Below are 23,628 nucleotides of genomic sequence, written 5' to 3' on the forward strand. Positions count from 1 at the left end.
ATGCTGAAATGGTTTTTCATACTGTACCGGTACAAGAATGCATGAAATTACTCCAAAATGTCTTAAAAGTTTAAAAATTTCTTCGCTTCGATAAAGTTTGTATGTGCGATGTGTGATAATGTGAGCATGCGTGCGTGAGTGCTTCACGAACTCTACAACGTGTGGAGCAGTCTCAGTCAGAAAAATGTAACAACTTAGCCGGCTATTGAACCACTCTTTTTTGGGAGTGGAGATTTAGCCGAGCGGTTCTCTCTGTGGCCTCTCCGCTAGGCGACTGATGCCGTATGTTGTGGGTTCGAACCCGAAACCGAACCCTGAAAACTAGCTGTATATTGCACACCCCTCCCTGAAACCCTTCACATGTGTGTATGTTGAAATAGCCTTTTATACACTGTATAAGAATGCATAAATTACTCAGAAATGTCTTCAAATTAAAAAAAAATCCTTAACACCTTAACACTCTTATGCTGAAACTCAATGCATGCAATTACTCCAAAATGTCTTCAAATTTTAAAAATTTCTTGCACACTCCCTGAAACCCTCCCCTGTGTGTATGTTGGAACAGCCTCTCATACACTGTATAAGAATGCATAAAATTGCACCCCCCACCCCCCCGCATGCCCAGGGAACCTGGTTGCACACAGAAGCTAACGGCCTTCTTTTCTAAATTTTCCGCCTACTTCAAACATTTTTGAGAATCCTGATGTATGTATTTATGTATGTATGTATGTATGTATGTGCAGATGTATGTCCGTCACATGCAAAAGCTCCCAAACCGCCACACATAGTATTTGGTGTATTTTAACTGCCATATCCTTGTATTTGGTGTACAGGTAGACCCAGGGATTGAGATGTGACGTTGTTCAAATGAACATGTCAGTTTCAAAAATATGCAAATGAGGTAAGAAAAAGGGGAAATCCTGCAAATGTGCAGGAGTGGTGGCAGTTAGTGAAACAGCCCACACATCTAAGTAAGAGGTTTATGACCTTTAACCTATTTGTATGCAGTGTACCTATTATGTGTTGGAGTGGTGGCAGTAACTGAAACAGCTTATTAGTCATTTCCTGTCATGACATTGTTCATGAACTGTTACATATTGACAGACCTGTTCAAACTTAGAGGGACTGAGTTGAAACATGTGCTATGCATGTTGCTAAAGTTGACCTCCAGTACCTAAAGTTTCAGACCTCATTTACTTTTGTCATTCTTGTTTTTCTGGTTTAAATACTTCTTGAACTTACCAATTCAAACCCAATATGAGCACACTGTCCTTGACGGTATTTTTGTCATTTTTGATCAAAAATTTCTTCTACAAAACCCACTCATCCTATAACTTTGACATTTCATAAGGATGATCAATGTGTGATATATTCAAATTATGATGAAATCTACAATTTTGTAGTTTGGGGGCAATTTTTGCCATTTTGGTCAAAAAAATTGTTTATCAAAAACTTGTCTGATAGCTTTCATATTTGGTATACAGCTTCCTATGGATTAACTTAAAGGGCCCATGACATCATTGCCAAAGTTTTTATTTTTTCCCTTCAAAAACTCAGCTAGGGGACCTGTCTATAGATTGCATATTGTGTCAGTTGGGAAAGATGTGGGCGAAGGACAAAATTTGACTCCTTTTTCATGCCTGGTGATGAGGGGGCCTCTTCGCACCCGAGCCAGGCAGCGGTATTTGCATATTGACCAACAGGTACAATTGACGTAATTTGTACCACGCTATTGTCACGAAAGTGTATTTAGCGGTCCTTGCAGACCACAAAGAAAGTCAGCTATATAAACAGTGCTCACAGACGCCCAGTAAACACTGGCAAGGAAGCCACACTGGCGGTCCACCTGCAGGGACTTATCAAGTTGCTTCCAGCAAGGACAGTGTTGACTAGAATTCAGAAAGTGATTTGGAGGGGAATTAGCTTGAAGGCGCATAGGCAACCCCAGGCATCTGGGACGAGTGGTTCCAAATCAGAGTCAGATTCTGAGTCTGAAGAACAAAGCGCGAGTGGACAAAGCAATAGAATGCTCGGGACAGATTTGAAAGTATAAGGAGGCTACGTTTCATTTCTTTATGAAATAAGACAGTATCAGTCTCAGTTTGAACTTTTCACGGTTGAATTTATTTTATAAAAAGTGTAGCAATCCCGCACCCCAGTGTTTGGATTAAATGCATTGCATGTTGTAGCTGCAGTACAGTACACTCATACAGTGTGACAGTTTTCGGACAACCTCAGTTTGTCAGACATTCAATCACATGCTGTTCGTCGGACTCACTTCGCTCCGTAATGATAACGTTTTACAAGTTGCGTGACCTCATATTAAGTGAAGCGATACTGCTGTCCCGTTTTGGATAGTTTGTTTAGTAGAAGCTTCTTCGAGCTATACAAATTTGGCGAAGTTAGCCAGACCATACGATAAAAGGTGCCGAAAGCAACACACAGAGACAGCCCATATGTCCGGTAGGTAAGCGCCAAACACGTCGAAATATGGTTATGTCTCTATTAAACGTAACTTTATCATGAAATATTTTCATTCAGTTTTTTAAACACATCAAAAATGAAAATTAGGGTTTTGATGTTTCAAATTATCAACATTTAGCCCCTCATTACTTTCCAAATACGATGTCCGATTACTGCGATAGCAGTCCCATTACTACGCACTCAACACAGGGTCAAAATTTTTGCAACTAGACCCCCTAAATACCACTTCTGTCGTGTTAACAGATTGAGGATAAACACAAAAACGTTTCAAAAGGTATGGTAATAAGAATTCATAGCGCTCGTCATTTATGAAACGGGTTTTGAGGGAAATTCACTACCCTTTCCGAAAACTATCACTCTGAGTGTAGCTGTGTTGGACGTTGACCTTTGACAGAAATATCATTTCCTTGGAGCACAGGACAAATGATGCAATCGACAAATGTTCCCGTTCATTTTCAGAGCAAACGAATCCTGCAAAAAGTGATGTGTTAGGCCTATTTTGTACATGTTTTGATGAAGAAAAACAAAGAAAGCTTGTCGCCGCATTGTGGGGTCGCCATTTTGAATCGCCACCTTTACCGTTCACGATTGTGTAGAGACGGGAAGCTTCCTGCTGTACAAATGTTTCCCGATGAATGAGAATGTGACATCGACTGTCATCCTTCTTGTAATGTTTATTTCCCGTATTTGGCACGAAAGCATAGTACACCTAATCACATAGCCTGACAAGTCATTTTAATTTCGGTTGTCTTAATTTACTCGATCGGCGAGGCGATCGGCCGTGCGTGACATGTGACCGTTGGTGATCTCCTGAAAAGACCATGTCACAATAGCAAACTAAACACTAAGCTTACAATGTTCTCTCGTGCGTTACTCACTGGGTGTACGTTCTGAGCAAAGGAAGCCCTTGCCTCACACCCTTACGGACATGAGATTGCGAAGGTGTGAAAGACTGTTTGGCCGTATTAAGATAAGTCGTCGGCTCAACTTCGAAAAGCCGAAAAAAGTCCGACGAGTTGGGCTAGGGGTACACTCCCAACTCTTACTTGCATTTTATCTGGACAAGGGGGGCAATACGCAATGCAAGACAGTGACGTAAGCTAACATCAAGACCCAAAGAGTGATTTTACGCTTGGTTGTATGGGGCATGTCATAGGCCCTTTAACCCTTTCACCACCATGGTTTGTCCCAAATCCATTGTTTTCTATGGTAAAGTTGGACCTGTATACAGGGAACGGGGGGTGAAAGGGTTAATGTGATTAAATGAAATTGTGATGAAATCTGCAATTTTGTACTTTTGGGGCAATTTTTGCCATTTTTGGTCAAAAGATTTGTTTCTGATAAAATGCTTTTCTGTTACCTTTGATATTTGGTATACAGGGTCCTAGTGGTTATCTCAGTGTGATATATAGAAACTGTGATGAAATATTCCATTTTGTATTTAGGTCAATTTTTACGCTCCCATATATGCATATGTATATATGCAAATGGGGGGGTATTCGTATAAGGTGGGAAAATGGCGTCTGTGTGTATGTATGTAAGTATGTATGTATGTCTGTTAGTCCGTCCAGATCAAAAACAAAAACTACAAGACGATATGTCTTCATATTTGGTAATTAGAGGCATCCTAGGTTGGAGATGTGAATTTGTTCAAATGGAGATGTCTGTGTCAAAAATATGCAAATGAGGTACAAAAAAGTGAAAATTTGTGAAGATGCTGTAACTCGGGAACTACCTGGCAGAATGTGTCGATATTTTGTGTGTAGGGTAGGTAGTGTCAATCCTTTAAAAAAACTGTTAATTTTAGAGGGATATCTTTAATTTCATATTTTTAAGAATTTTTTTCATTTTTTAGGTTGAATAGCTTTGTTCTTCAAAAATATTTGTTGGAGAGTCTTATCCATGCATTTTGTATGTATTTGAATGGTGATGTTTTGGTTGTTTTATTGTAGACATTTTTTTTAACACGCATTGAAAGTCAATGTTCAAGGTCAATTTATTTTCAACTGCGTCACTGCTGCAGAGCAAGCTCCACCTATTTCAACGCGTCATTGTTGTTACAGTTATAGTGTAGCATCCTGTTGTTGCAGGCTGAAGAGAGACATGTAATTAGGGAATAGTAACAATGGATGTAATAGCCAATTTGTGACGTAATACATGCCATTGTTCGTAAAGAAAAGTTGAAGCTAGAACTCGTTAACTCTGGACTTCGGGATATTTCCTGTGTTTTGCAAGATTTTTGGGTGCACCTCACAAGTCAGAAGGTAAGCTATTCTATATGTCTATCAATACATGTTTTAGCATGTATGGTCTATTATATTTATGCATATTTTTACATGGAGAAGTTGTGTATAGTGGATTGTAGTGTGTACTTGAACTGTAGCGCTTGTGAAATTGTTCAGAATGGCATTGCCGAGTCAAAATATTCCGAAGTGACAACGGGGATTACATGTTGTGAGGTTACTTTGAGATATAGTGTGTTGTGTAGCATGTATTTTGATGTGAATTTGAAACTGCATGTTCAGTTGTCAATTATCATCCGTTCAGCTACAGTGCACGGAGCTGAGTTGAGGGACTGTGTGGTTCATCGATATACGGCGGTTCAGCCCAAGCGTTGATGTCTGTTCAGTATGTTGCCGAACCGCTGAAACAACAGCAAAACCTTTCTAAAAAAACAACGCAGTTGAACCATGGAGGTAGGAAGAGAAAGGAGTGTAATGTTTAAAGTAGAGGTTTCAAACAGTCTGTTCCTGAGATATTCCGCGGTACTATACGTCTAACTGTGTGGACTTTGAAAGACGTGTTCTGTATTTAATACGAAAGACAAAAAAGCAGTTTCTAAATGAGCTTGTGTGTTTGTGTGCTGTTTAGTAATAGTACACCGTCAGTAACCTCGCTTTTGAAGTTTTGTGATTTTATTTCTGTGTAGACTCGCGTTTAACGGTGGCGGTCACCAGTGCAACATTGAAAATTGTGTTTCACAATTGTATACCTCTATAAATTATATATCAGCCATTTTGTACTCGGTATCGTTAATTGAGCCATCTCGATCACATTAAAGTGTGGCTTTTTTCACTTGACGTTCAACGTTACGCAGTTTGAACCCTTCCTAAACTGAGCAATTTCCGCCGAAATAGGAAGAAATTGATCGAGACCGGCAACAACTGTCGTGCATCACGATTCGATTTCGCCGCTGTGTGCGCCACGGTCGGGCAATGTGCATGCATCGCGTTCGTAGGCTACGTTACAGTTAATCGTCAATTTCACTCGAGACTGCCCTTGAGCATACTGTACTAGTATAGACGTGACGTCATAACTCTCGCGAGACTAGGGTGTTTGAGAAAGCATGCACCAGCTGCAATGAATGTGGAAGTAAATGTAGTTTGAGCGGGTCATTGAGAGAGAAACGAGAGTCGACAACGACTAAAACAGACCAGTAGTTTCATCTTTGTTTTCCACTTCGTCGAGATGAAAATCAACTTTGCCTTTAAGGGGACGATTTTCCTTGCCACTTCGGTTTCAAGTGGCATCGCCGCACGTGGCGATCCCCATGAACATACCGGTATCTGAATAGGCCACGCTTTTGTAAATTAGTGCATTTCAAGAGGACGAACGTAAAACGGTAAATGCGTTTACGTTTAATATCTACTTGTGTCGGTCTTGTGAAGTCGATTGGGTATCAGTTAATTCGAACGTAGGTGTACTGTGGCATTAGTCTGCTGTGGCATCAGTTCGTACAATTAAAGGTTCATAATTTGTAGGTGTGTGAGTGGGTTATGTCAGTTAATGTCGGAAAGTACAGCATTAGTTCAAGTTGCGTGGCCGTTGCAGTAGTAGGTACATGTGACCTGTTTCGTTTTCAACGCAACTTCAAGTTGGCTCATGGTTCATTGGTTGTAAATAAGTTTGCTTGCTTAATTTCATTATCATATTTGTGATAAGTTGTTCTTGTTTTAACAAAGACACAGTATTTTTCCCTCAGTGTGTAGTAGGTAGCAATGAAAAAAATATATCAAATTTGACGTTTCATTGTCTAAAAAAAACCAGTTGCCCATGTGGGCTACAACTTCAAGTAGTACAACATGTGTAATATAGTTGCTCAAGGACCAACTCTGGTATACCATCTGTTGACACAGAGCTACCGGGGAATTTTGAACCCTCTTAATTTATTTAATGTGACTCTTTATTGAAATCTTATCTTCTTTGGAGAGGTGATTTGAATTAAAAGGGTATCTACAAACAAAAAGATTTGTTTTATTGTTTCTTCTCTTTACTGTTTTATTGTATCATGTTTGTAAGGACTTTGGGTGGGTGCAAGGTCTGGTTGACTACACAGCAACAATTATGATGCAATATGTTGCACAATATTTTCTTTCAGGGTGTTTTGAATTGTTATTTGTGCACACCTCTTTTGACCATAAGGCATATTTCTCGCAAACAGAGGAAAATCTTTACTGTAACAGTGGCACAAGTTCAGGACCTCAAAATTATATGCCTTGCATTATACTGACTCATTTGCATTTTGGAACTTCTATCAAGGTCCCATGCAAAAATAATCATCTTGATACATATCAGTAGCACCAGACAATTAAGTTTGAAGCCCTGACTATGTGCATGTGTCACCTCTCACAGTGTTGCCTTAGATTTGAAGTTAATGAAATGTAAATTTTCCCTTGAATAAACCTGTAAGAGATGACACCTGAATTCCCATCTATATTCCATCTACAACAAATCATGTTTCACCATTCTAATCTTTGATACTGGGATATTATTACCATTTCAGATTTACTTTCTGCAAGAAGAGTTGGTCCCCACAATCACAATCTGGTGTAGTTTTTACATTGCACCTCAATGATGCTGTTCAGTCAACGACATACACAGTTTTCCACAAGCAAGCAAAGATTCTTCTTGTCACCATCTCAACTAGGCAACATGAGCAACACAGACCAGCAATTGCAAAAAGAACTGTTTAATGTCTGTAATGGCAAATTTCACCCAGAAGTCAGAGTGAAGGTTACAAAAGCTTAAAATTTAGTCACACCATTTGGTGAAGAAACTATACCCTTACGTTTGAAAATGAATTTTGTAACACTTAAAACTTTGTTCCCAAATATTCCATTTACTCAATCAGGTACAAAATTTTCCCCCACTCAGGTACAAAATTTTCCCCAAGCAAGCAAAGATTCTCCTATGCCATCTCCAAAAAACATCATGTACAATAAAGAGCAACTCAGTGTTCTCCCCAGAAATTTCTGAAACAGGATCGACTAATTTGCATAACAATAACCATGTAAATTTTATGTTAATTATGCAATACGCACATCACATAGCATCAGAAAAAATCCCACAATAAAAGGATAAAGTAAAATCTTTGATGCACTTTAAGCACTTCATATATTACATCCACATTTTCATTCAAAGTCTTCCAGTTCTCTCTAGAATAACATTCAAAATCAGACGTTTTATGTGATCCTCTGTTACTACATGTTTGTCTGTAGCCAGATTACTAAAACCACGGACGTCTTTTAGTGGAATCTGTGTTTTATCACAGATGTGTTTTGTGATTACACCTAGCTATCTGCCTTCCGTACATCTTCACTGTCGTCCCCTTAGCCAATCGGCTCTTCTACCCATGACTGTTATCAATCCTCCTTCCTAGCAAATCAGCCACGTTTGCACACGACACTACATATCAAGCCTTTGTCTCATCGCTCCCATTCATTCATTCATTCATTCAGCCGCTGGGTTCATACCATCCAGCTTAGCCTATTACTCTACGTCCGGAATCGTTTACGATCCCTTCCTTCGAGAACAACCATGCCAGCCAAAGGACGTCCAAAGACAGCCAAGAAATCTCAGTGTCCGAATGCTCAGCCTGCTTCGAGACCCCGCGTTCAGCCCTACACAAGGCCGGCATTGATCCATGTCCCGCTCCGCTGCAACTGCACATTGGATATTCTAGCTGCGAATACGGAGCACGTCCGCGGTACTAACGTAGTATTACTCACAATCGTTCTGATCGGCCTCAGGTCCTGGCATTCAAACCGAGTTCGGAACCAGGTCTCCTTCTGAAGTTCCATTGTCTGCAATGGTTCCTTTTGCCAGCATTTCGGCGGGCAGCGTCCCAAGCCAACATTACCAAGAAGATAGTTATGTAACAACTGCCATGTTTACGCAGCTGCAGACTTGGTCAACACGCTATTCAATATCCTGCATCAGCAACTTCGACCAGCGGCCACTAAGTCACCTATGAACTGTCTGACGTCACTTCCCGAAGTTCCCTTCCAGAACGTAAACAACACAATCCAAGATGGCGGCGCCCTACGTTCTATCAACGTCGATGTCATCCCCTCCCCATCGTCATCCATATCCAAAGACGTGGGACTTCGGCACATCTTCGAGTTCAACCATAAGGCATCGGACTCTTAAATTTACTCTGCCTAATTTCCGACAATTTCTAGCTCGTCTGTACGTTGGACAAGTTGCAGGCTGACTACGAGTAACCATGGAGCTACCTCCATGGAGTAACTGACTTTGCTTGGCCATATACCGCCCATGGCGATCATTTCCTGGCCTATATTGAGCCCGTCTTTTCTGTCACGTCCAACCGCTCAATCCGACCCATCGTACCCATCCAGCGCCAGCCCCGCAAGAATTCCATAAGCATTATTTACATGACTGCGAATCAACAGGACACAACAGCCAGACGCCGTCAAAAAAAAAAGCGAACGTAACGACGGTCATAGTGACCACATTGACTCAACTGCTCGGTCGACCTGCCTGTCATGTACATTGTATCACGCTACACCAATGTTCAGCAAGAATCGACAAGAGGATCAGTTGACTGACCGACGACTGTATCAGTTTCCGATTCAGAATAGTAATTAGTCGTGCGTAGCCCGTCATAGGACAGCTAGCTGCACAGGGAAAACAACGGACCTTGACCCTGTGACCTCAAAACAAACTCAGTCTTAGGACCAAAAATGGCGGCGCCCATGGTGTCAAGTTGCCACAGCGTCACTCAACTTTTATGTCGAACAAAGATCACAGGCGACCATTTAAGTAACATCTGCATGATTTCAAGCATGTAACCAACGAGTCCTTCCGACCAGCAGTTCATAACGATCTACACACAGCCTCATTTCCTGTTTGACTGAGTGAAAGCGAAACAAGGTACAGTTTCAACTCAAGACTCAATTGAGTCAAGACTCTGTTTACGCGGTCAACCAACAATGACTAGCAATTTCTCCGAGCATGTAAATATGCGGCAGCTCAAGGCTACCCCTACGTGATGAACTTTCAGACTGTCAAGCGAAGAGTTAGATGCGTATCAACATGACACTCCTGCGTTTGCGGACAATCAAGTCGGACAAGCAAATAAATTCAGAGCATGCATATGCGGAAGCTGAAGGCTAACTCGCTGTAAAGCATCCTATCGGCGGCCTACTTAAGAGTTGTCTCACCAATCGGACGTAACCAGCTCCCAGCTACCTATTGGATGTTACAGACCAGTTACACCTGTCAGTTAATGTGTCACCAAGCGCAGCTGCTGGATGTCACCCGATGATCTCTCCTTACTTCAACCGTGGATTACGCTGCGGTGCCACAAGAAAGAACCAACAAACTACAGCTGGAGATCGAGAACGACCGGTCGTCCTATATCGCCTTTCAGACTGATGTTTGCCATCACGTTGGCATGTTCTGTCTGCTAGGGTTGACTTGGCAATGAATCTTGCCTTCTTCTTTTTTGTTTTCATGCTACGATGAGGCCATGACTTACCTTTTGCGTTGAAATTACTACTTATTAGGAGTTCAGTTTTGCTAGCATTCGCCTACTTGTCACTCGTTTATTTACCCGTTTGCAGCTCGTGTTACCTGGCCCTCTTCGTTTTGCATGCATTATCGTGCCCCCCTTTTTTAGCATGTTGATTTGGTCATCCTGCACAAGCGTTTTCCCAGCTTTGCATGTATTGCGCAGTCTGGCCTTACATGCGGCCCCACGCAATTTGCTCTTCATACAGCTTAGCGATGTCTTTCACATTTCTTTTCCTTCCATTTTAGATGCACTGTTTCAAACTACTGTGCCACTCCCAGGAAACCGAACCCTGCAGCTGCACTTGTCGGCAGTCTCACAAGCATCCCTGCGAAAACATACGAAAACAAAAACATTTGCTAGCATCTGTAACCCATCCGGCATTTTGTACCAGGGCCCCTGCAATAAGCCAGTGCCTGAACTGTATCATGGAGTCTGTTTAGCCCGACGTCTACGTATTAGCAAACTCTCTGTCCATAAAACATTTCGGTCAGCAGACCCATGGATACCTTACCACGAACCGCATCATGGCATTACATCAGCACGTTGACTTTGTGGATTGTACAGTTCACATCAGTGTGACTGGAGGAACATGCTTTCTTTCAGAACACTTTCATTTTCAAAGCAAAGGACTACAGACTTCATCCTTTGCCATTTAGCAGTATTACAGTTTTTAGTAATGTCTCATAACCGCCACTTTATCCCACATCAGTTTCCTCATATCATGCCTTTCATTGCTGTTTCGAAAGAACTGACATTTAACTCTGTCATGGACTTCATACTTCGTTCGACCAGCAATATTCCATTGAAGAGGCTTTGCTTCGCATGCTCGGACATTTTTCCAGTTAACAGCGATGTGTGGAGTTGCCCTCATTCTCCTTTATATCATGCCTTTCATTGGTGCTTCGAAAGAATTGACATTTAACGCTGTCATGGACTTAACACTTCGTTCGACCAGCAACAGGCCATTGAAGAGGCTTGCTTTGTATACTCAGACATTTTCCCTAGTTAACAGTGACGTTCCACTTTGCCTGATCCGTAATTCACTGCTGCTCTACATGGAAATCCCAGACCACCTTTTAGGTAGATGGTCTAGCAACTGCTAATGACTTACATGTACATCAGAACATCAAAATTTGCGTCACGCTTTTCAACGGCTAGCCTCCTTACTGTGTGAACACTCAAACACTTATCTACTGCGGTCTATGTCGTCACTTCAAGTCGGCCTTATTTCACCACATCAACAGACTCACACATTTACGTCTTGTTGTGTTTCATGTCTGCGTTTTGCCATCTGGACTCACTGGGTGCACACTCAAACACTTTTTAACAGTTGCCTATACGTCATTGCAAGTCAGTCTCATTCCATTGCATTATGACTCACACGTTACATGTCTCGTCTTGTTTCACGTCTGTGTTCTGTCACCTAGCGTTCCTACATGTACGTTGTTTCCACCTGGGCTCGCACAGTTTACCTGTCCCCCAGGACCCCCTCCCCCCAAGCCGTATCATCACCGAGGTGATCCCTTGGGCGCGAGAACCTTGTCTTCGTTCCATGTTTCCACCCGGGCTCGCACAGTTTACCTGTCCCCCGGGACCCCCTCCCCCCAAGCCGTATCATCACCACGGTGATCCCTTGGGCGCGAGAACCTCGTCTTCATTCCATGTTTCCACCCGGGCTCGCACAGTTTACCTGTCCCCCGGGACCCCCTCCCCCCAAGCCGTATCACCACCGCGGTGATCCCTTGGGTGCGAGAACCTCGTCTCCGTTTCATCATGTTCCCACCTGGGCTCGTACAGTTTACCTGTCCCCCAGGCCCCCTCAGTTTCATGTCTGCGTTTTGCCATCTGGACTCACCGGGTGCACACTCAAACACTTTTTAACGGCTGCCTATTCGTCATTGCAAGTCAGCCTCATTCCATTGCATTATGACTCACACGTTACATGTCTCGTCGTGTTTCACGTCTGTGTTCTGTCACCTAACGTTCCTACATGTACGTTTCCACCTGGGCTCGCACAGTTTACCTGTCCCCCAGGACCCCCTCCCCCCAAGCCGTATCACCACCGCGGTGATCCCTTGGGTGCGAAAACCTTGTCTTGTTCCATTCACGTTTCCACCTGGGCTCGTACAGTCTACCCTGTCCCCCCGGACCCCCTCCCCCCAAGCCGTATCATCACCATGGTGATCCCTTGGGCGCGAGAACCTCATCTTCATTCCATGTTTCCACCCGAACTCGCACAGTTTACCTGTCCCCCGGGACCCCCTCCCCCCCAAGCCGTATCACCACCGCGGTGATCCCTTGGGTGCGAGAACCTCGTCTCCGTTTCATCATGTTTCCACCTGGGCCCGTACAGTTTACCTGTCCCCAGGACCCCCTCCCCCCAGGCCGTATCACCACCGTGGTGTTCCCCTGGGTGCGAGAACCCCTCTACTTACATCATTCTCAATTTCTTCCCTCCTTTTGGGGGTCACTTCAGTCATACTTCCTTCGTTTGGGCTTTGGATTCCATCCTGACCCCCATTTCTCGGGAATTCCACTCCTTTCCCACATTGCGGCCTCTCAGGATGGATTCATCATCAAGGTCATTCAGACCTTTACCCCAAGGTCATCAATGACCATTGCTCGGTTGCTTGACTGAAGGGGCCCTCTCCCATATATTTGCTTATATTTTATTATAGGTTAGTTTGCTACTTCTATTTTGACTGTTTTGTATTGTAAGTTTTGATAGTACTTAGTTTGAGATCTGCGAGGGCACTAGTTCTATGCCCTTTACTGCTTTATATTTGCCGTTTCATCTTGTGCTTTATTAATACTTTGTTGGCGTTATGTTCTCCTTTTTGCAATAAACCCTCCTGTCTTTCCTCAACTTAGCGGTGGTGTGTTCACAAAGTGGAATCTGTGTTTTATCACAGATATGTTTTGTGATTACACCTAGCTATCTGCCTTCCGTACATCTTCACTGTCGTCCCCTTAGCCAATCGGCTCTTCTACCCATGACTGTTATCAATCCTCCTTCCAAGCCAATCAGCCACGTTTGCACACGACACTACATATCAAGCCTTTGTCTCATCGCTCCCATTCATTCATTCATTCTTCAACCGCTGGGTTCATGCCATCCAGCTCAGCCTATCCCACCACCATCCCCTGTCTCCTCCTCTCTTCTTCCCTTTCTTTCAAGTGTCCGGGCTTTGGATTCCATCCTGACCCCCATTTCTCGGGAATTCCACTCCTTTCCCACGTTGCAGCCTCTCAGGATGGATTCATCATCAAGGTCATTCAGACCTTGACCCCAAGGTCACCAATGACCATTGCTCGGTTGCTTGACTGAAGGGGCCCTCTCCCATATATTTTGCTTATATTTTATTATAGGTTAGTTTGCTACTTCTATTTTGACTGTTTTGTATTGTAAGTTTTGATAGTACTTAGTTTGAGATCTGCGAGGGCACTAGTTCTATGCCCTTTACTGCTTTATATTTGCCGTTTCATCTTGTGTTTTATTCTATACTTTGTTTGCGTTACGTTCTCCTTTTTGCAATAAACCCTCCTGTCTTTCCTCAACTTAGCGGTGGTGTGTTCACAAATAAACGTCCATGGCAAAACAGTTACACGGACAAGTTAATACGGGACTGAATATTGCACTTACAATTCGGCGTCAGCAGAGCATGCCTGCAGAGAAATATGTTGACTTTAAAACTCAATTCATAATAAAGAGGACCCAGAAAATATTCATAGCGGGTATTTTCAAGAACAAGATTTGAAATTGCATCCACTTCTTCTTTGACAAACGTACGAAACTTCGACAACTGCACAGCGTCGGCCGCCATGCATTGTGTGGAGCACACTTGAACACATTCGACCTTTGAACCTTTACTGTATACCCTAACCGTATGTACATAGCTGCTGTATTCAGATAATCACACGAATGATGATTTTAGCTTATGCAGTTCCTTTTTATTTCATTTCACGGTGCCTTGAATATTGTAAAACGAGTCATGGGTTTTAAAACTGGATCAAGTGCAATTCTTTCTCAAAGTCAATCGAACGAATCCATGCAAGTTACGAATACGTGACACAAGGTGACACACATGGCTTCAACGTCATGACGTACACAGATCTCGAAATGGCTAACTCGGACACGCAATTCACAATCTGAATACGCGGCAGTACCGTACCCTTTTGCATGTGATGTTTGTCTCAGCAATCGCACGATTTCAGCCACTTCTGATCGAAATCACTTTTCCTGACCTTCGGATCCTTACCAGTGCGAGACATTGGTGGCAACGGCAGTTCAACCAGTTGCCTATAGTATAGATGCTTTGACTGAGTGCCCGCTGGCAAAGTGCAACACCGAGCCTATCGTTGAGTTGTATAAAATGGCCGTTGTCTGTACGATCGGCAGCGTAACACATTTCATGCTTTTTTAATTTAAAGTTTCATCCGTCTTAGTCAATGTTCATTTGCACTACGATCGGCCCATTTATTCTCCTCACAGACAAGTGCGACTTTGGGTGCTTTGCACCCGATAACCCTGCCTCACTGTGCGTGAAACACCTAAAGCATCGACATGAAAGGAGAACAGTCTGACCATTTCACACATTTTGACGATGGAATAAACTTTTTAATCATGTGGCACGTCGTGTTATCGCTACATTATATCACCACATTAGAACCATTTCACACTTGATACGCTTGCTGAAATAAAAGTGACAAAATCGCCACCGAGAAACAATAGGTCTTCAGCCACATTTAAAGAGTATCAGCAGACATGAAACAGGATCGGCATGAAAAATAAAGGATCGGGCGAAAAAAATAAAGGATCGGGGCCGATCCTGTTAAACGGCCTGGGGAGAACACTGCAACTATTAACCGTCGATGGCAGACATATTGTCTTCAAAATAAATACTGGTAATACCACCACTGACATTACAAAAGTTGGCAAGAAAATCTGTTTGTGTGTTTTATGAGGATCTAGTCTGTGTTTCCGTCACCAAGCAGTAGTGTTAAAGTTCCACATAAAAATCACAGTTACAGCTAGGTCATACCACTTAGTGCAGAATATAGTGTTAAGTTTGAAAATTATTTTTCCTGCCTTTTAAACTATTTATTTACACCCTACTTGATTTGAAACTTTTCATTTTATTTTTTTTTTAAGTGATTGGCAAGTTACTGATCACCGCTTGGTGAAGAGATACAAAGTTTATTTTCTGTCATTGTCAACTATATTTTTCATTAAATACTATATTCTCAAATTTTCTCTATTTCTTCATGTGTGTACAATGCATGTATATATGTCTGTCCATGTCAAAAACTTGACCAACTTCCACACACTTCACCTCACCAACAATCCAGCTACTGACTAATTGCTGGGTCATGCATTTATTTGTGCAAAATTTTTAGTCCCAACCTAACCCGTACAACACACCACCTATCATACACAAGACCACAATCCCTAATGGTGGACCTAGATGAGGATATGTGCATAGTCTGTCTGCTGATTTTGGACCAGATTTTCCCATCATCATTACCATAAAGTCAAATAATAATCATTTCCAATTTTACACATAATTCTTTGTCAATCAATGAACTACAAGCTACATAAATTCTGGGTGGAACTCAGACTCTCAATGTACATTACCCTATCACCTAACACAGACATCCCAGTCAAACCACTCTGCTGAAGCTCACTTTTAAGTAGTAGTTCACCAAGCGTCCTATAGTATAGCGTAGTTGTTACAGATTTTCTGACTCAGATCCGCTGCATGGTATAGAACTCATGAGGCACCCTCATACAATAAACACACACAAACCAGGCATTGCTCACAAATTTCTCACTCCTTTACTTGTGTTACCGTCCATATGGGAGCGCCACAATGTCATTGACGCTATTTTTACTATTTTTGACTGCACACAATTTGATGAGATTTGCTACAAATGTTGATCATACCAACATATATCAGCCGTTAAAGGTATGAAGGGATGACATGAAAGATAATTGGAAATTTGCATATTTAATGAACTTTTCTAATTAGGGATATCTTAATTGACTTTATCAAAATTGACAAAACTTGGAATGTACATTGAAGATGCAATGATTTAACATTATTGAATTTTATTGAGCATTTTCGCTTCAACCAATTCATTACTTGCATAATAAATGAACTTTCCTAATTGGGGATATATCTGAATTGACTTGACCAAAGTTGACGTAACTAATATGTACATTGAAGACACTATGATATAACATTATTGAAAGTCATTAAGCAATTTCACTTCAGCCAATTCCTAATTTGCGTATTTAATGAACTCTTCTATCTGAGTTTACTTGAAAAAGTTTATGAAACTTGGTACATCAAAGATACTATGATATAAAATACTTGAAAGTCACTAAGCATTTTCACTTTTAGCCTATTCCCAATTTGCATATGTGATGAACTTTCCTAATTAAGGATATATCTTGATTGACTTGACCAAGTTGACGAAACTTGCTATATACATTGGAGATACTTTGATAAAAACATTATTCAGTGTCCTTAAGCATTTTATTTCAGCCAATTCTTAATTTTACTGGATCAAAGTTGGCAAAACATGCTATGTAAATTAATGATACCAGGTTAAAATAGTTAAAGCCCCCACTCAATCATCAGATATATCTAATATGAATATTAGTTACTTGATGAAATATTCAATGGAAAACAAAAGAATGACAAACTGTTAATGGGCTATTGACACATTCGCTGATGCGAGAACCTGGGATTGAGAAGGGCACCTATAAGTCGTTATGCATTTTCATGTAAGCTAATTTATAAATTTGCATTTCTAATGAGCTTTGACAATTTAGCATATATAGCTTGAAGGAACTGACAAAAGGCAATAACGACTGCTATATAAAGTGGTGATACAATGATAGCAGTCAAAGAAATTAAGTATTTATATTTCAGCTAATTACATATTTGTATCATTAATGACATTTAGAATTTATCGACGGTGAATATTGTTCATGATGTTGATACTAACACTTTCAATGAAGTTGCAAACATGTGACAAAAGTTTAGATTTACACACAACTTCATATATAATGAAACATGAGCATCTCAGTTCGCATGTGGTTCATATGTAGAAAACACTTTAGGCCACAATGCTGAATAATTATGGGGTGGGGGGGGGAATGATGTCACCAAATTCACTGGTATTGACAAAGCTATAAATGTATACTGCAAGATTTCCAAACATTTGATTGTGTGAATTCAATTTCTACAGGCTGGTGCAAGTGAAGGTGATGGATACAGTGGTAAACCTAAACCACATACCAAGTATGAGAAGTTTGTTGGTTTAAGAGTCTTAAAAGCTGCAGAGGTAGGTCATTTACTGTAGTCACTGTGATTGTTGTCAAGGACAAAAAAGATTTAGCTCTCATGAATTACTTATCTTTCTAATTTGCCAATCTGGAGCTATGTCACAAAAACCTCTTTCATCTTAATTCAGTGAAACTCCGCTTAAGGGCAGTTCTACTAACACAAGTAGGTTACGGCTTGAATGACAAAAAGTATCATTAATATACATTAAGGCTCATAAAAGTTAATAACATATTATTGCGCATGCAAAAACAATCATGTTGACTCGTCAAGCGAGATGACTATGATTGCCTGTGTTCATGGCCTTCGGTTATACAAACGCCCTACAGTTATGTGGACCAAACATTCCAGGAACACATCGATATTGCATGCAAAGAAAGCAGAATTACTGCAACAACCGTTGTTTGTCTGAAAAGTTCTGCCATATGGACTGACAAGGTGAGTAACAAATGCAAAAATGCTTCTATGAGTGATGTGAGGTCTTTGGCAGAACAACCCTGACAAATTACTATGAGGTCAGCCTGCATAATAGTACATGGTTTGTGACCAAACTCTGCCTTGTTAATGACTATTAACTAAAGTGCTGAACTGAAAGAAATATGAACTGTACTTTTTAGAATGTATATGTTAGCTTGTGTATGGTGGCCTGGAGCTGTCACTGATAAAAATATGTCAAAATTATTTGTGTGTTTTGCACTAAGTAATAGGTAACCTTAGCAAAACCTTGAAAACAGCTGCATGGGTCAAGCTGATTTTTGGTCTAGTCGTGCTGTATAAGATGTAGATATGCTGTTGTTAAAATGAACATGTCAGCATCGTGAAAATTCAAATGAGGGACATAATATGTGAAAATCGTCAAAACTCAGGAACTGCCCATGTGACCATTGTCATATTTGGTTACTAAGTACCTTAGGCCATACAGGTTTAACCAAATTGATGTGATGCAGATATTGGCTATTTTCTATTTTTAAGCAGGAACTTCCCGGATTATCATAAATTATGCAAATGTAAAAACGCCATGTTACTGATAGGATGTGCCTTGTTTGGTCCCAGAATCCCATAGTTTTGCCATGTTTCAGGCATTCATTGTTGTTGAATCGTGCATATGATGTCTGTGAATATACAGAGACTAAACTCTTCTTTTTTAAAAGTGTCAATCCCATCACTTTCAAACTAGGTGCAAAAGTCATTATGAGTTGGAGCATTTCATATTGCTTGGGTATAAGATTAATTTGCACTTGCAATGGAATTTCTGAGTAATCATCCTGTATAATGCAATGTCATGTGTTTAGTATTACGTAGTATTTCTATAAATTGGAAGCACAGCGTCATTGAAAATTTTTTTTTATATTGTTGAAAATATGCAAATTAGCACAAAAGAGGAGTTTTTGGTAAAAAATCTTCTCCTTCATAACCGCTGGTCAGATAGCTTTGATATTTGGTGTACAGTTCCCTAGGGATGGCCCAACTTAGATTTCTTCAAATTGTGATGAAATATGCAAATTTGTATTTTTAAGGAATTTTTTTGTCATTTTTGGTCAAAAATTTATTTCATCAAAACCATTGTCCGACAGCTTTGATATTTGGGGTATAGGTCCCTAAGGATGACCCTACCAGATTTCTTCAAAATGTGAAGAAATATGCAAATTTAAATTTTCAAGACAATTTTTAGCTCATATTTGGTATTTATATAAATTCCAAAAAGAGCTTATATGATGAGTCGGTGGCGTCCGTATGTTTGTATGTATGTATGTGGGTATGTATGTGCGGATGTATGTCTGTCATACACAAAGGCTCCCATACCGCCAAAGCTACCATCTCAGTATTTGGTTTACAGGTAGATGCAGGGGTTGAGATGTGACTTTGTTCAAATGAACATGTGAGTGTCAAAAATGTGCAAGCGAGGTAAGAAAAAGGGAAATCCTGCAAATGTGCAGAAGTAGTGGCATGCCAGTGACTGAAACAGGCACTCCACTGACCTTGAGTCATTTCCTGTCATTGTTTATGAACTGTAATTTTCAGTTACATATTAACAGACCTGCTCAAAACATAGACAGTAGAGGGGGAAGACTATGCTCAAACTAAGAGGGGCTAGCTTTTTCTGCTATGCATGTTGCTAAAGTTGACCTCCAGTACCTAAAGTTTCAGACCTTATTTACTTTTGTCATTCTTGTCTTTCTGGTATAAATATTTCTTGTTGTTAGCTCACATTTGGTTATACCAATGTGAGTTTATCGTATACGCTCAAGTTGATTCGTCTGTATGTATGTGTGTATGTATGTATGTATGTATGTATGTACGTACGTACAGTGTGTCCGTCAACATCAAAAACACGAATGAATATTGTGAAGATATCCTTAATTTTGTGTTTTTACTGAATTTTTTGGTGATTTTTCTCATTGTCAGTAAAAATTCTTCTTCTCTGAAACCGTTAGCCCAATCGCTCTCAAATTTGGGTTGGATCTTTGTGAGGGTGTTACTCTTCTAATTTGTTTAAATTATGACAAAATTGGGAAAATTACTATTTTGGAGCAATTTTGTCATTTTTGGTCAAAAAATCTTAAACAGTATTTTCCTTTTAAAACCCCAGGACGGACAGCTTTTATATTTGGTACACAGACGTACAGAGATGACAATAGTTAGATATGTGGAAATTGTCCTGAAATATACAAATTTGTATTTTTAAGACAATATTGTGATTTTGGTCAAGAAAACTTGTTCTCAAAATTACTTGTTTGATAGCTTTGTAATTAGGTATAAAGTCCCGAGGGATGTTATGAGATAAATTTTCTGCTCAAAGTGTTGGGAAACCCCCAAATTTGTATATTTTAGGTAATTTTTTCAGTTTGTGACTTTAAATGACCTACACCAACCCAGGATATGTTGTGAGACATTTTTGAAGGCTGTGAACATAATTTTATCATATTTGGTATCAATTTGTAGGAAAATTTGATCCAGAAAACAAAGCTGAGGTGAATTTTTTCATTGCGGACCAATTTTTGCAACTTTTCTATGTAAAACATACAAGAACTGATGAGAAATTTGGATCCAAGATAATTCCAGATGTTGTAATCACTGCCCACAGTGGAAGGCATTTCACCATCTGTAACTAACTTAAGTGCTGTTTACATTAGAATGATAACACTCATGGCATTAACTAAAAACTCCCCAAGGTTGTAAATACATTTCCTGTCATCTGGCATTATGTAATACCAAGGGGTGGAACATTTGATATTTAGGAGGGGGTAGGGTCTAGAAGGTTGATGAAGTAGCATTACTTTTTTACCAGATCCCTTGTACATTTTTTGCCCACTCCCAGCTTTTTTTTTTTATCAAGCCTATTCTGTCTATTTTTTGTTGTTGACATTTGCTTATGTATTTAGGATCTGCTTGTCCCATCGCTATAGAAGTTGATATGCATGTTCCTAAAGATGACCTCCAGTACCTAAGTTGGAGACCTTATTTGCTTTTGTCATTCTTGTTTTTCCTGGTTTAAATATTTCTCGAATGGACCAATTCAAACCCAATGAGAGCACACTGTCCTTGACGGTATTTTTTTTCTGGTTGTACTGTGCAGAAATCATTGTCATAACATCGACGTAGAATTTTCCTGCACTGAACAGATAGAAACAACATTTTATTGTTGATCTTTGGTACCCATATTGGTATGTACCAATTCTGATCAAATTTGAGTGACACCGTATAATTGCGGTATTTTTGTCATTTTTGGTCAACAATTTTTTTTCTGCAAAAGTCACTTGTCTAATCGCTTTGATGTTTGGTATACAGGATTTATAGGGATGATTAAATACGGATAGTTTTCAATCGGATTCGAACCCACACCATACAGCATCAGTCGCCTAGCTGAGAGGCCTGAGACAGAACCAGTCGGCTAAATCTCCAGTCGGCTAAAATATCATGTATTCAAATCATGATAAAATCTACAATTTTGGTTTTTTTAGACAATTTTTGCCAATTTTTTTGTTGAAACATTTGTTTCTCAAAAATTACTTGTCTTATTGCTTTGATATATGGTATACAGGTTCCTTTGCTTTATCTTAACATGATATATATATATTTATTACACATGTATTGCCGTATTCCAAGTTGCACGTGAAAAAATAAAACCTGTATTTCTACAAGCTGATATGCAAATTAGCAAATATTAAAGTAATCCCTGTGTCTTTCTTTTGAAAAACGTAATTTCTAACATTTTATTTCCACACTGTACACATATAACAGAAAAGGGATACGTCTGACACCAAATTCATTGCAATATTTGGTCACAAAGTGATCAAAATCATAATTTGCCAAATTAATACCGCGCGTGACAAACTGGTATTTTTTATTAGGCGATATGCAAATGATATCATCGATATGCAAATTTAATAAACAACATCTTTGGGGAACTACTTTCTATTTGTAAATATTGTCGTCTGCAAACTTTGTCCTTCATGGAACAGCTAGAGGATAAATATTACGACTGGGTGAATTGTATGTACGTCGAACACTTAGAAAGTGAATTTTACTACCTAGACGATGAGGAAAGTGTGAACAAAACGACAATGCAGGCCTTCAAAGTCGAAAACAGCAACTCAGCGACAGAGCCAGAAGTTGAACGCCCTTCAACTTCAACTTCGGCTAGCGAGAAACCGAGGTTCGTAAGTTTCTCCACGGACGAAGTAGCTGCTTTTGTGGGCGACCACAAAAACAAGAATACCGTTTTGAAAACGAAGCGAGAGGTCGCCGTGTTTGAAGAATGGAAAACAGCAATGGCAACAGAGAGACGTATGTTAACGGAAATAACCACCGTCCGATCTTGATCCCCTCCTCGCGAAATTTTTTCTCGGCATCAGGAAGAAGAACGGCGATGACTACGAGCCGGACTCTATATCCAGCTACCAAAAATCAATCGAAAGGTGCTTGCGTGATAATGACTACGGTGCTAGCATTATCCGTGACGAAGCGTTCGCATCAAGTCGTCGTGCTTTGGCAGCGAAACGCAAACAGCTCAAGGCAGCAGGAAAGGGGAACTTGCCAAACAAGTCCGAGGCGATAACATCTGAACACGAGAACACTTTGCTGAAAGCCGGTCAGCTCGGAGTCCACTTCGCACCGTCGTTACTTAACACCCTCTGGCTGAATAACACAAAACTTTTCGGTCTTCGCGCAAGTAATGAACACCATCAGATGGAACGGGGTGACATTTCCCTGGGGCATGATGAAAACGGGGAATATATCATCTACAACGCAAGGCTCACCAAGACTCGCCGAGGGGAACCAGGCAATACGCGAAGTTTTGCCCCAAAAGCGTACGCTACCCAGGCTTCTCCAGATACATGTCCCGTTATCGCGTACAAGACCTACGCTTCGCGAAGACCCGTTAAAATGAAATCTGCCACTTCGCCATTCTATCTAGGCATTGAATACGTTCCATGTACCATCAACAAAGGCATATGGTTCCGTAACCAGCGTATGGGAATCAACAAGCTAAACATGCTCATGAAGACGATGTCAAAAGTGGCCGGACTCACCGGTAAGCTCAGTAATCATAGCGCTCGGAAAGCCTGTGTTCAGTGACTCCTCGATGCCAGCATTCCTCCAAACACCGCGGCACAACTTAGCGGACATAAAAACGTGTCAAGTCTCAATAGGTATGCTGTACCTAACCAATGCCAACAACATCAGATGAGCAATATTCTAACCGGTGTACAGGAAAGCTACGACCCGCGACCAAGTAGCAGCAGTACTGCAGCCGTTGATCGCGATTCTCATACTCCTGCGATGTTACCGTCAACAACCGCTGTCGTTCCAGAGCAATCAACCCCTTCCGTAATGACAAGCAACAACTTGAATACGCTGAATCACGTTCCTCAACTGCATGGTATGTTTGCCAATGCCCAAATACATGGTGGAACTTTTAATTTCCACTTTAACGTTGCTGGGATGGATGGAAGTCCCAAGTCGACCAGCTCC

At 40.8% G+C, this 23,628-nt stretch overlaps 1 protein-coding gene and 1 long non-coding RNA gene across 4 annotated transcripts in view; both read left to right on the forward strand.

Annotated features, from left to right (window-relative positions):
• The window catches only part of LOC139141336 (prolyl 3-hydroxylase 1-like), a 328,430-nt gene that overhangs the window by 214,307 nt on the left and 90,495 nt on the right, over positions 1 to 23,628 (forward strand). For 2 of the 3 annotated variants that reach the window (XM_070710968.1, XM_070710970.1), the window contains exon 7: positions 17,558 to 17,653. The exons of the other annotated variant lie outside the window; for it this stretch is intronic. In XM_070710968.1, coding sequence (XP_070567069.1) covers positions 17,558 to 17,653 — 96 coding nt within the window. The remainder of the gene's footprint in view (positions 1 to 17,557; positions 17,654 to 23,628) is intronic. 3 annotated transcript variants of the gene reach the window in all.
• Positions 4,566 to 15,558, forward strand: LOC139141346 (uncharacterized). Its single transcript, XR_011554154.1, has 2 exons — positions 4,566 to 4,748; positions 7,268 to 15,558. It is a non-coding gene; the product is annotated as an uncharacterized lncRNA (long non-coding RNA).

Source organism: Ptychodera flava, chromosome 9, assembly GCF_041260155.1.
Source record: "Ptychodera flava strain L36383 chromosome 9, AS_Pfla_20210202, whole genome shotgun sequence".
NCBI lineage: Eukaryota > Metazoa > Hemichordata > Enteropneusta > Ptychoderidae > Ptychodera > Ptychodera flava.